The following is an 11983-nucleotide window of genomic DNA, read 5'->3' as shown; positions in this document are numbered from 1 at the left end:
GAAGGGCAGATTTATTTGGTAAAGAGCAGCTGACAGAAGTATGTTCTGAGAAATTTGTCACCATGCAGAGCCTGGGCAGACTGATACACATACCAGGAGGACAGGGATAAATGGCCCAGAGGAAATAGAACCTTGCTTCTATACTGGGCTATAGACATTAGAAGGGGATCAGAGCATGAACATGTTGGCTTAATAAACATACACTCACTGACAGCTAAAATATGACTTAATACGTACAGGATAAAGTTCTATTGAATGACTTTTTATCTTCGTTTTCTAGACAACACTGCCTGACTTCAGAGAGAGTGAATTCTCGGTTGTACGACAGCATGAAGAGTTTATCTGGCTTCATGACAGGTTCGTCGAAAATGAAGAGTACGGAGGATACATCGTGAGTTCCTTGCTGTTTCCTTTCGGTTTGTTTTTGACATATTTGCCATTTTCATACTGAACAAAGTGTTAATTGTGCAGTGTACACATAGATGAATGTGTTACTGTATTTCTTTCAAAATATACTTCTAGCAACTTGGAAAGAAAACAAAAAAAAGCTTGCACTCCCTTTGACAGATCCCTCCTGCCCCACCGAGACCCGACTTTGATGCCTCCCGTGAGAAGTTACAGAAACTTGGGGAGGGAGAGGGCACCATGACCAAGGAGGAGTTCACCAAGATGAAACAAGAACTGGAGGCGTGAGTCTGAGTACCTTCTGTTCAAGAATTGAATAGGGACAGTCTGTAGTAAGCTGAGGGAGGATGTTTGCTAGAAAAGGATAACTTAGTCGCTAGAATTAGTGGCTTGGTGTCCTATCTATATGTGTATTGTTTTACAGTACTTTCACCAAATGTTTTTAAAAAGGCAATGATCACTATGATTGATGCTGCTTTAGCAACAGAAGCAAACATCTCACCTCCCCCTCTCTGTGCAGTGAATACCTGGCCACCTTCAAGAAGACTGTAGCGATGCATGAGGTGTTTCTACAGCGTCTGGCGGCTCACCCTGCCTTCAGGAAGGACACCAACTTCAGAGTCTTCCTGGAGTATGACCAGGATGTGAGTCATAGCAGATCAGACCTGCTTTGAACCAAGCACTGGTTCCTATACCACAGGCTGCAGTATAACATACAGCCAAGAATAACCAAGTAACAAGAGGAAATCTATGGTGATACTGATGACAATAATGATGAAATCCCTGCTTGTACTATTAACTTGTAATGTCCAGTCCTTTGGCTTAAACTGGAATATGATCTTAGATAATAAGGTATGTATTATGAAATTATAAATACAGTACAAAATTATTTTTTTCAATGATGTTCTTTGGTCAGCCACTATCAATGTGCATGTAGAAATATATACTATATTAAGGAATGACATGTTAAACAGGATGGTGGGTACAAAGTGATCTCTACTGAACAGCAGTCTCATTATTTAAATGCTGTGTTTTGCTACCATAGTTGAGCGTGCGTCTGAAGAACAAGAAGGAGAAGCTTGGCTGGTTCATCAAGTCCATGTCACAGTCTGTGGATGAAGTGCTGCTGTCCAACCAGAAGGTGAGTTGAGGAAATGTACAGTCTAGACATCCATTTCACCACTTGAAAATCTATGTGCTGCTTCTTATTTTACATCCAAATGATGTTAAAAATTTCACATCACAAACTGAATGTCTTTTTGGTCTTTGAGGTGCTAATAAGATAATTTGTCCCTACCATCATTGTGTTCTGTGAACATTGATGTTGCTGTACTCCACATTACAGGATGCAGACGAGTTCTTTGAGCAGGAGAAAGGCTTCCTGGTAGAATATCACAACAGGATTGCCCAGTCGACAAAGTGTGCTGACAGGATGACAAAAATGCACAAAAGTAAGACTGCTGGGTTTGACGAAATACTTCAAAATTAAAATCAATAAAAAACGTACAATCATGCATAAAAGAGAAAGCAAAACTTTGAAAATGAAGATCAAAGCGGTTTTCTGTGGAATAGTTGTGGATTGTGTATACAGCTCAGAACATTAGCTTCACAGACTGTGTACTACAATGCTGTTTCCCTACCAAGTGTGAACTGTAATCTGATGTTGAAATGTTGTCTGTAGGTGTGGCAGACAGCTACATAAAACTGTCCACAGGTCTGGGCAGCCTGGCAACATGTGAGAACACTGAGCTGGACAAGTAAGTGCAATTTATACTTTCATGATCAAACTCTATTCAAAAGTGTTGGTTATAGACACAGAAATTTCCCATTGTTTTTGGTATGTTGTTACGGATTTTGGATAGGAACTGGTTGTTTAAGAGGAGAAAATGCTTTCCTTTCAGTGGTGTCGACTGTGCTGTTATATGATGAGTAATGCAACATTCCTATAGCTTGTTTGGTAGTCTGTAAAATTTCTATTTGATGTTAAAAAAATTGATGTTACTTTCGGTGTCGAAGCTGGCCAATGTTACAAATGCAGTGATTTGCATCTGAATGTGAAGTGATTGCACTGAAGATGATTGCTATTAGTCTTGTTACTGAAAGTTTTAAGGCATGGCCCAAAATTATCTGTAATCATTAAATGTTTCATATACTGGTATGTGTGATAAGGTAGTTATTGGCTGAAATTTGAATGTGTGATTTTCTTTGTATCTTGATTGTCATGAGAGCTCCAGCTTCCCTGCTTCATGTATTCTGTATTAGTTACCTACCTTCCAGTGTCAGGGGGGCAAGTAAAGAGACAACCAAGTAAGTTGTGCACCCCATCTGCACTGTACTCTGGCTCTTTAGCATGTAACTCAACCAAGGTGTGTAGCTAGTCTTAACTGGGGCTACCTTCAATAGCTAACTTAAGGTGGAAGTATACATGTAGGTTGGCATCAGGTCATATCACAGCTAAAGGTCCTGCCTGCAACTTACAAGATAGTGTAAATTTCTTTTTTTCTTTTTTTTTTTTTACACCAACAGGAAACATCTATGGTATATGTTGTGCATGTTTAAGGGACATTAAGCTGTGATAGGTAGTGAATATAGGGAAACAGTAGCATTAACACCTCTGCCAAAGCTCCAATCAAATCACCAATCAAGTAGATTACCAGTACAGTAAAAGTATCACCATTCTTCAAGATGTAACACTCTTTGTTGTTACAGGGTCTTCAATAAAGTGTCTGAGTGCTTTGAGAAATCTAGGGTAAGAAAATATTGTCAATTCTAAAAAAAGAAAGGTATTGTGACACCTTTGTGATTATCTCTATAGCTTATATTGTATAAGTTTGTATCTTCTACATGTAGAACATCTATATAAGGCTGATATTCTTTGCTGTTGTGTCTGCATAAGGAGATTAAGTTTTTTCTTCTCTACCCAGAAACTGGAAGCCAGAGTATCATCTGATGAAGATTTGAAGTTGTCTGACACTCTTCGGTACTACCTTAGGGACACATCTGCTGCAAAGGTATCTTGTGTGCTGCAATTGTGGTTTTGAGCAAAGTTTTAATCAAGTCCTTACTTAGGCCTTTATCCACAAATGTAAAGGATGTTCAATTTCATTAGAAATCAGATAAACACAGAAAATGTGCCAATTCCAAACAGCAGGTACAACTTTATTACATGCTTTAACAGGACTTGCTGTATCGACGGACTAGAGCCCTTGCAGATTATGAGAATGCCAACAAAGACTTGGATAAAGCCAGAGCAAAGAACAGGAACGTGCAACAGGTCAGTGAATAGTTCAAATATGATAACTACATTACCTGGGTAGTTTGTACTGTTTGATAGAGATAGCAATTTTGACATTGTGTAGCATTGATCTGTCCATTTATTGTTTACTGTCTCATTTGTATGTCACTTTTCTACTACAAATGCTTGTTGCTTAAGTTTGCTTAAGTTAATACAATTGCAAAGAAAGACTGCATGTTCTACTGCAACTTGCCTCCTACCCACGGTTGTGCCACTCACCCCTTGTAATGGGATCCACAGCTTTGATGCATGATACCATATCATCAGTATATGTATATCTTTTCATTATCATCATATCTTTTCATAAAAGCTTACTTAATTTTCTACAACTGAATACTTATAAGCACTTCAGGCTATTTGAACATAATCCCTTGCTTTGACATTCACATGACATGATGTATATTTCTACATAGAGAACACTTTGTTGATACAGTATCGCTGTTCTCAATAATGTTTGTTTTTTGTATCATCTTCTTAAACATACATTTATTGTTCAACAATATCATTGAAATGTGAGATGGTTAGGGTGTCACACATTACATGTATGCAGTACAAAGGGTAGAATTTTTATCACAGGCTTCAATACCATGTGGTAATTTGGCCACAGATACAGAATTTGTGATGTTAGGGCTCCCCACTTGCAGGTGCTTGACTAATGGCCAGGCCAATATTTTGCATCATTATTGTAAAAGCACTTGTGCTTACTAAGTTTGGACTTTGTGGCTGCTTATGTTGTAATGAAGCAACCTTCTGGTCCCTGAGATTAATAACCAAAAGCTTTTTCTGTATTTATTGTCAAAATGTAAGATACAAGGAATATATAGAAACAATCTTTCCATCAAGAAAGTGTAGAGGACTTTGCAAAACTACTTGGATTATATTTCTGTTTAGTGGATATTTGCTATTGCTGATCAAGACTGTACCAATCTTTACCCTTTACCTTCCAACCTTTCCACAGGAGGTTGCTGTTGTAAGTCCTCTTTCTCTACTTGCATGGCTTCCCCCCATATGCGCTGCCTGTTCCATCAACCTGCCCATTGCCAAATTCTAACCACTCCTCACAGGAACCCCCCTCCCTTCTGTTGCTGCTGATACATGCATTAGCAATTCCCAATTGCCATCAAAGTCTTAACCATTTCCCTTTATGAATGTTCAGCTATAATTTGGTTGCATGGCTTCTAATCTTGTTATCAACTTCGCAGTCAGCAAAACATTACATTTTGTTTCAATTTGATCATAAGCAGCTAAGATATTAAAAGTTCATGAGGATACATGAAAAGTTTGTTTAATCTCACTTTTTATGTTGTTGTAGTTGTTAAATGTGTGAAATGGGCTTGTGGAAATTGACATGTCTTTTGCCTAATCCCAGGCTGAACAAGCACAACAACGTGCATGTGAGAAGTATGAACACCTTTCTGAACTGGCAAAATCAGGTGGGTCACTCAGCTTTTATTTACCATCGCTTGAGTAAGCAAACAAAGCATTTGTCATATTCATGCTGCCCTACAGAAGTTATTTTGTCAAAACAATAAGAAGATTGCAGCCTGTATAAAACACTTCCAAGGAAAACACAAGTTAAGGATGCCAGTGATGAAATATTGAGTGTGTTCATGGCAACTTAAGTGAATAAGCATAGCTCATGTTTATTATTATTTCCTAACACAGAGCTGCAAGACTTTAAGAAGAGGAGAGTTGGAGCTTTCCGCAAGAATTTGGTGGAGCTTGCAGAACTAGAGATCAAGCATGCAAAGGTAAGTCTTGATACTTAATAGCTTACTTTGTTGCTTTGAATTCTTAAATTTGCTTGTTACAAGGATTGTAAAACTGAACTTAAACAGACTGTAGTCTTGATCATGTTTTTTCCTTGCAGGCATTGAACCAACTCTACAGAAACTGCATAGCACAGTTGAAGGAGGAAGGAAGGGGGGCAAAAGCCCAGCCCCAGTGAGAAAACCCCTCCACTTTAAATTGCAGTATATCCCGTCATGTAGTCACAAAGGGGTAGGATGATTTTGTACAGAGCTTAGCAAGAACATTCCTAATGAATATTTTATAATTGAGCTATTGTGAGATGAGATGCTTAACAGACATATGGGAATGTGTCGCATTTGTGTAACATCCTATAATTTTGATCTTTACAAAGATAGGTAAATGGATTTTTGTAGTCTGATTTCTTCAAGTTGTGGTAGTAATGATAATAATTCAAATGTAAGAATCAGATTTGAAGCTAATTATGATTGATTGATGACTTTAAAACTATGATTTCGTGTCTAGAAATGTATCATTCCTTCTGCAAGAGACATTCTACTGCCCAGTTAGGTGTGTAGTATAGTCAGTGTGGTGCACAGACCTCTTACTCAGTCACCACAGATCTTCCTAGGTGGTGAAGGTAACTTTTTGTATGGGGGTGGATGATAGACACACATAATGCACAGTCAAGTACATGTTACTGCCTCTTAACTGGTTAAGCCAAGGAGCATCCCTTAACATATTACATTACTGGGAGTTCCTCATGATCAAAAGCCTCTACTTACCAGTTAGTGTTCTTTTCTTTTTTTTCCGAAAAAATATAAGTCTGAATTTTGCCGCAGCAATTTGAGTTTCACTATGGGAAACCTAACCTTTGAGCATTACAAAGGATGTCACTAGGCTTGAATATTTTGTGGCCATCAAATTACTGAAAATGTACTTTTTCAATACCAGAGCAGGCCTGTATGTAGAATCTGCTGGTATATATGAACTTGACATAACTTGATTTCAGCAAAGAATGTTTGTAAAGAGAATACAGTCCCTTGTCTGTGGTCCAGTTACTCTGCTTTGAGATCCTCACACCAATCACACTTTGTCCTAGTTGCTGGCTTTTTGCATCATGTGTACTTCATAGCTACACTACATGGAAAAGACTTGTATTCACATTAAAAGAAAAAGCCAATAAAAGCAAAAAAAAAGTACCTGGTACTTGTTTTCTTGTCTCATTCTCTTCCATACGTATGTTATGTACATTGTATATTGGGTAAGTTTAACCTTGACTGGCCAAAACTACCTTCTGATCCTCATGGGGCATACATGTACAACTTAGGAGGCACCTCTCTCCTTCAGCTACTTTGTGGCTTTTGTATTACCTTTTATGAATCAAATAACAGCTGTGTGAAAAGAAATGTTGTAACTTACAACTTTTTCCCAGGCTGAATAAACATTCCTGCATTAAACAGGCTAAAAATCTATCAATAGTATGTTACTAATGAAGAAGCAAAAAAAGTCTTCCAATACTCAGCATGTGACAAACAGAAATCCTTGTTGTAAACATGGAAGCTCACAACCAAATTTCCCACAGGCAAGCATGATTACATTCTTAAAACAATATTAGTACATTGAGATAAGATCAACCTTTACATATCGCGTACTGTGCAAAGCTTTTATAAACGAATATGGACTAATTTTTAGTTAGTATATTTTTGCTTTGACGTATTTTCAGTGTTAGAAAGTATACTATTTTCATTCACATACATTAACTATAACTTACACAATTTCCCTTACTACATAAATTATACTGTGAGCTTAATGAATTGAGTTCAATCCATTGATCATATAGTGCCTTCTAGCAACATTATATATCAATATAACTCCATCATACTAACATAAGTAAGTAATCATAGGAGTCATGAAACAAAAGTCTACTGCAAAATTTGAAACAGACAATACCAGTTTCACTGGCTGTGTGATCTTTCAGTACAATACATGTACTACAAAACTAACACGTCTTAGCATATATATATATACATATATATATATATTGTTAACTCCATCATGCTAATTTGGAAGAAAGCAATCATGGGAGTCACAGTCATCATTAAAACTTTATGCCTTAACATCAAATTCTTTTTCATATACCTTGTAAAAATCTGTTATGAGGCAAAGCAGTACATGGTAAACCCTGACAGGAATTCTTCAAGTTTGGTACAAAATGCGTGGCATCACACACTGACTGGCTGCTAACACTGCTGTACTGATAAAAATACACACATGGATGGCAAATTACCACTGAGTTTCATGTCAGCCATCCTGCTGAATGCTACAGTTACCTGTCACATGTCAAAGTTGGCACTGGAGGAAAGGATCAGGACGGATGAGGGGAAGTGAAATGCGGGTAGAAATCGCACCAAGGCAAGCAACAGACTGCCTACAGACGTCAGTTACATTATCACATGATTTAGTTTAAAAACATTGTTGAGACTGCAAGTCTAAAATTCGCATCAAGATTTTCATCTGTCCACTAACATCATTCCTGGTCCTCCCTTAATTTATCATTTTGTTGTGACTCCAGTCAGTGATAACTGTCTTGTAACCTAAAAGGCTGCCAGCTCAGCTTGTAATGTATACTCATGATTCATGACCACAGGCAGGGTACAAAATTTGTACATTCCTGCTGCTTGAAGTTGAAGGTCTACAACAACAGTAATCCCAAAAGTTAATAAGTTGCTGTTTGACCAAAGAAAATCCAAACAACCAAGGCCAATCATTTAAAACAGAAAGAAATTCTCTTCCCCACAGCAAACATTAAGGCTTTAAAACAACAATTTCAAGATTACTGAAGGAATCATTTTTCAGATTCAACAATGGGTGCAAAAGGCACAAAGACTGACAAAAAGGGTGGCAAAACTGAAAAGCACAGTGATATGGACTCACCTTCCCAAATTTTTTATAATGTATACTAGTATACCAGACAGCTCTCAGCAACTAACAGATAATGAATAATTTGTTGCTTGCAAAAATTAATATCCACAATTTATCTGTCCTGGTACGTTTACAACATTGACTTCTCGTATACTTCAGAAATCTGTGGCTTTGACTGCATGTTTTAACCATCTCATGACTACAGTTTGGGCCTCCAGCCTCAATCATGCTCAGCACAGGTTTCTTACAAGACCCACAGTGGTTAAACTACCGAAGTCAACTTCCCAATTATGAAACCCACTGTAACATTGTACTGACAGTGTACCACTGGAGAGCAGTGGAACACAAGTAAAAGAGGTGGATAGACAGCATCCACCATGGGCTAAATGTTACCTCCACAGCTTTATCTGTAGTTTTTGTACCCGGTCGAGTCGTGCCAGGGGGAAACTGGCCCGTGGAGTAGAAGTGGGACAGAAGCTCTTCCTTCTCTTCAAACCGCTTGTACAGCCACTTTGTCAGCCCTTCCTCATCCCGCAGGACCTCAGAAATAGGGAAATATCTGAAACAGCCAGGTAGATAATGCACTAAATCCATGTGGGAAACTATGCAAGCATTAGAAAATTAACACATAAGTCACAATAAACCTGAAGTATGTGTTCTGTACCTGTAGTGCAGTGTGGTAGGATATGGTGTTCTCCATGCTGACATAAGGGTCTGTATGTCCAGTGGTCTGCCATTCTGATATGCAATGGTGATGTCAACAATCCACTTAATGTGCTGTCCTTTAATGGCAGAAGACATTCAATGTTAAAAGCTGACAGATTGGTAAGTACCACATACATCAGAATAAATAGCAACCTGACAGAAAATATTTGCAATATTCCCACTGACGTCATAACAGTTGTGACCTATCGCGAGATCTTCTCGCGAGAGGTCACGACCTATGGCGTCATCTCCAATTAATCCTTCTTTCGCGGCAAACCCATCTGCCTGACAGACGTCAATTTTCTGCGCTCCGTGGACGTCCACCATAAGTATGAGCACGCCCGTACTACCTCAGACCGACCCGAGAAGCTTGGTGGAGAAGACCGCAGAAGTGACGGAGAAGGTGCCTCCGACGGTGAAAAAACACTTCAAGGGTGCCAAAGGTGACTGTTTTTTGAGTTTGAAGGGTTTCGTTTGGCTGATTTTGGGGAATATTTGGTCACTTTCTGTGGTTCCCCCGTTTGGGGCTCGCCTCGTGTTCGGTTTGATTTTGGCGGGTTGGCGTGTTCAGACTTGACTACCGGAGGAGCGAGGACGTAATGTTTTCCTTGTTTTTTTGTTTCTTTTTCAGGATTAGGGTTCTGTTTAGTCACGGTTTTTTTTGTGGCGTGCGTTGTTTTTCTCCTGGGTTTTCTTGCCCCTCACCTGTGTTGGATTGTTACGCTTATTTTTGGTCAGCCGCCTGTAAATTTGCATTTCTTTGTTTAGCCCACGCGGTACCCTGTGTCGCAGGATGGAATTATAATTGTGGGGGTTAATTTATGTTTCTTCCTTTGAGCTAGGTTCCTCCGTTGTAGCCTCAACTTCTGGCAAGGATGGTGGGAAGGAGACGGTCAGCAAGGTGCAGAGCGTTGATCTTACCACAGGAGGAACTCCGCCGGCACAAGAGAAGGTTCCGGTGACTCAGGCTCAGGCTGTGGTCCATACAGCGGCCCCGTCTACGTCTGTTTCTACGGCACAGAGTGTGCAGGTAACTGGTTTTATTTTTGTGGGGAAAGTTGGAAAGTTTACAGCCATGTTTCCTGTAGAGTGGACGAGCTCAGGGGTTGTTTTTTTTTTCGGCTTGGCAGTTTTGTTTGAACCTTTTTCCCTCCAGTGCCGGGACGGTACATTTGTTGTTTTTCTTGTTTTTTTTTTTTTTTGTGGGTATGTTTGTTTTTTCCCTATCGTCCGTGTTCGGGCGGGGAGTTTTTACCCGGTTTTTCGAATTCGTTTGTTTTTTTTTACTGTTTGGTACGACACCCAATTTCCAGGTTGCACGTTATTTCGGGGTCTGGTGTTAGTTTTTATGTAGCCTGTGTCAGGTACCCGTGCTTGTTTTTTTTTTGTATTTTTAGGTTTTTCCTTGCCTGATTTCCGGCGAGGCAGTGCCACTTGCTACTGTTTTTTTTTTCTCTCTCTCTTTTTCTTTGTTTTTTTTTGGGTGTGTTTTGAAAGTTATAGCGACTCATCCGTTTTGGCGGGGGGCTTGGACAAGTACACTGGCCAGGGGCCACGGTGTCCAACCATTGCTCGGCCCGGGGCCGATTCAACATCGTAGCTGGGCTACACGTGGTAAGTAGGCAGGCATGAGGCCATGCGGACCGGTTTTGCTCGGCCTGGGGCCGATTTTCTACATCGTAGCGGAATTACACGGGGTAAGTAGGCAGGCCTGGGGCCACGCGGACCAGTTTTTTGCTCGGCCTGGGGCCGATTCTACATCGTAGCTGGGCTACACGTGGTAAGTAGGCAGGCTTGGGGCCATGCGGACCGGTTCATTTGCTCGGCCTGGGGCCGATTCTACTGCGTAGCTGGGCTACACGTGGTAAGTAGGTAGGCCTGGGGCCACGATGATTGTTTTCGTTCGGCCTGGGGCTGATCCTATTATTGTAGCCGGGCTACACGAGGTAAGTATGCAGGCCTAGGGCCCACAGTGATCACGTTGTTCCTGAGAGCGGCCAGGGGCCGTCACAGCGGAGTTTTCGGCTAGGTAAGTAGTCCGGCAGGGGCAAGGTTTCCCCTTCCTTGGCGGGGTCAAGTTGGGCCAAAAATGACATCCCGGGGCCTTTTTTATCGTGGGTAACGGTGCACCACTTAGGGCGGTAACAGAAGGGAACCTGCTACGTGGCATGGTTGGATGGGGGAGAGAACAGCTCCTTATGCCACTGTTTTGCGTTCTTTTCCCCTAGGGTCTGACCTTGGAGACACTTTTAGGAAGGATCCAGTCATTGGAGGCGTCCCGGGCGGCGCAGTCAACGGACTCAGTGCTGAGAGAGCTGACAGCCTACTGTGGCAGGAGAGAGGGAGCGTTTTCGGCTGACTGGGCGATGAGCTTAGTAGAAACTCTTGTAGCCACCGCCAGGAGGGAAGGACACCAGAGGAAGGATGAGTTCATCGCGTATGCAGATGAACTTTCGCATTACACAAGACTACCTAACTTTAGGGCCCTGGTGCTTCGATTATTTGGTAGCCAGGCTCAAGTACAAGCTGCTACTAAAGTGCTGCCTTTTTTAAGTCTTATGCAGCTACACAAGAAGCGACGGCGTCTATGCCGCGACCAGATTATCGCCCGGCTCCGCGCCGTCCCCCTCCGTATTTCGCAGGGGGTAGGTCGGGAGGAAAGCGGCATGCACCGGATGCGTGTTTCTTGTGTGGCTCATCTGAGCATTGGGCGAGGAAGTGCCCGAATAACAAAAAGAAGCAGTAGCTCATGTTGGAATTGTTTGGTTAGTTAAACGCTGATCGAAAGGCTGGAACGGACCGGATTGTGCGATTGTTTGTTACAGACGTGTTGTCTAACCTCTTGTTCTGAATAAAGGTTTACACTTGCTTTACCACGCTGTTTGCTCCACGTCTTTGTGCCTC

General features: G+C 41.0%; 3 protein-coding genes across 7 annotated transcripts in view; 2 read left to right on the top strand and 1 right to left on the bottom strand.

Moving 5' to 3' along the window:
• Positions 1-6647, top strand: part of LOC109471148 (sorting nexin-6-like) — a 9685-nt gene extending 3038 nt beyond the window's left edge. Inside the window, exons 4-17 of one of the 4 annotated variants that reach the window (XM_019770380.1) lie at positions 281-391; positions 568-689; positions 926-1049; positions 1451-1546; positions 1751-1856; positions 2087-2162; positions 2668-2712; positions 3115-3154; positions 3330-3416; positions 3584-3679; positions 4659-4670; positions 5070-5133; positions 5366-5451; positions 5571-6647. In XM_019770380.1, coding sequence (XP_019625939.1) covers positions 281-391; positions 568-689; positions 926-1049; positions 1451-1546; positions 1751-1856; positions 2087-2162; positions 2668-2712; positions 3115-3154; positions 3330-3416; positions 3584-3679; positions 4659-4670; positions 5070-5133; positions 5366-5451; positions 5571-5648 — 1143 coding nt within the window. In that variant the 3' untranslated portion in view covers positions 5649-6647. The remainder of the gene's footprint in view (positions 1-280; positions 392-567; positions 690-925; positions 1050-1450; positions 1547-1750; positions 1857-2086; positions 2163-2667; positions 2713-3114; positions 3155-3329; positions 3417-3583; positions 3680-4658; positions 4671-5069; positions 5134-5365; positions 5452-5570) is intronic. The other 3 variants (XM_019770383.1, XM_019770381.1, XM_019770384.1) reach the window with 3 other exon arrangements.
• A 329-nt stretch (positions 6648-6976) lies between these two features.
• The window catches only part of LOC109471149 (acyl-CoA:lysophosphatidylglycerol acyltransferase 1-like), a 12039-nt gene continuing 7032 nt past the window's right edge, over positions 6977-11983 (bottom strand). For both annotated transcript variants that reach the window (XM_019770386.1, XM_019770385.1), the window contains exons 6-7: positions 9039-9156; positions 6977-8933 (exon numbers count right to left, since the gene is read on the bottom strand). In XM_019770386.1, coding sequence (XP_019625945.1) covers positions 8663-8933; positions 9039-9156 — 389 coding nt within the window. In that variant the 3' untranslated portion in view covers positions 6977-8662. The remainder of the gene's footprint in view (positions 8934-9038; positions 9157-11983) is intronic.
• On the top strand, positions 9333-11952 carry LOC109471150. The gene is made up of 3 exons (XM_019770387.1): positions 9333-9522; positions 9922-10109; positions 11308-11952. Exons 1-3 carry the CDS (start codon positions 9411-9413, stop codon positions 11851-11853), a joined length of 846 nt encoding a protein of 281 aa, XP_019625946.1. The 5' UTR covers positions 9333-9410; the 3' UTR covers positions 11854-11952.

Source organism: Branchiostoma belcheri, unplaced genomic scaffold (genome assembly GCF_001625305.1).
Source record: "Branchiostoma belcheri isolate BF01 breed outbred unplaced genomic scaffold, Haploidv18h27 scaffold24, whole genome shotgun sequence".
In the NCBI taxonomy this organism is placed as follows: domain Eukaryota; kingdom Metazoa; phylum Chordata; class Leptocardii; order Amphioxiformes; family Branchiostomatidae; genus Branchiostoma; species Branchiostoma belcheri.
Note: the sequence above shows the minus strand (reverse complement) of the source record. Positions and strands in the feature narration are given on the sequence as shown.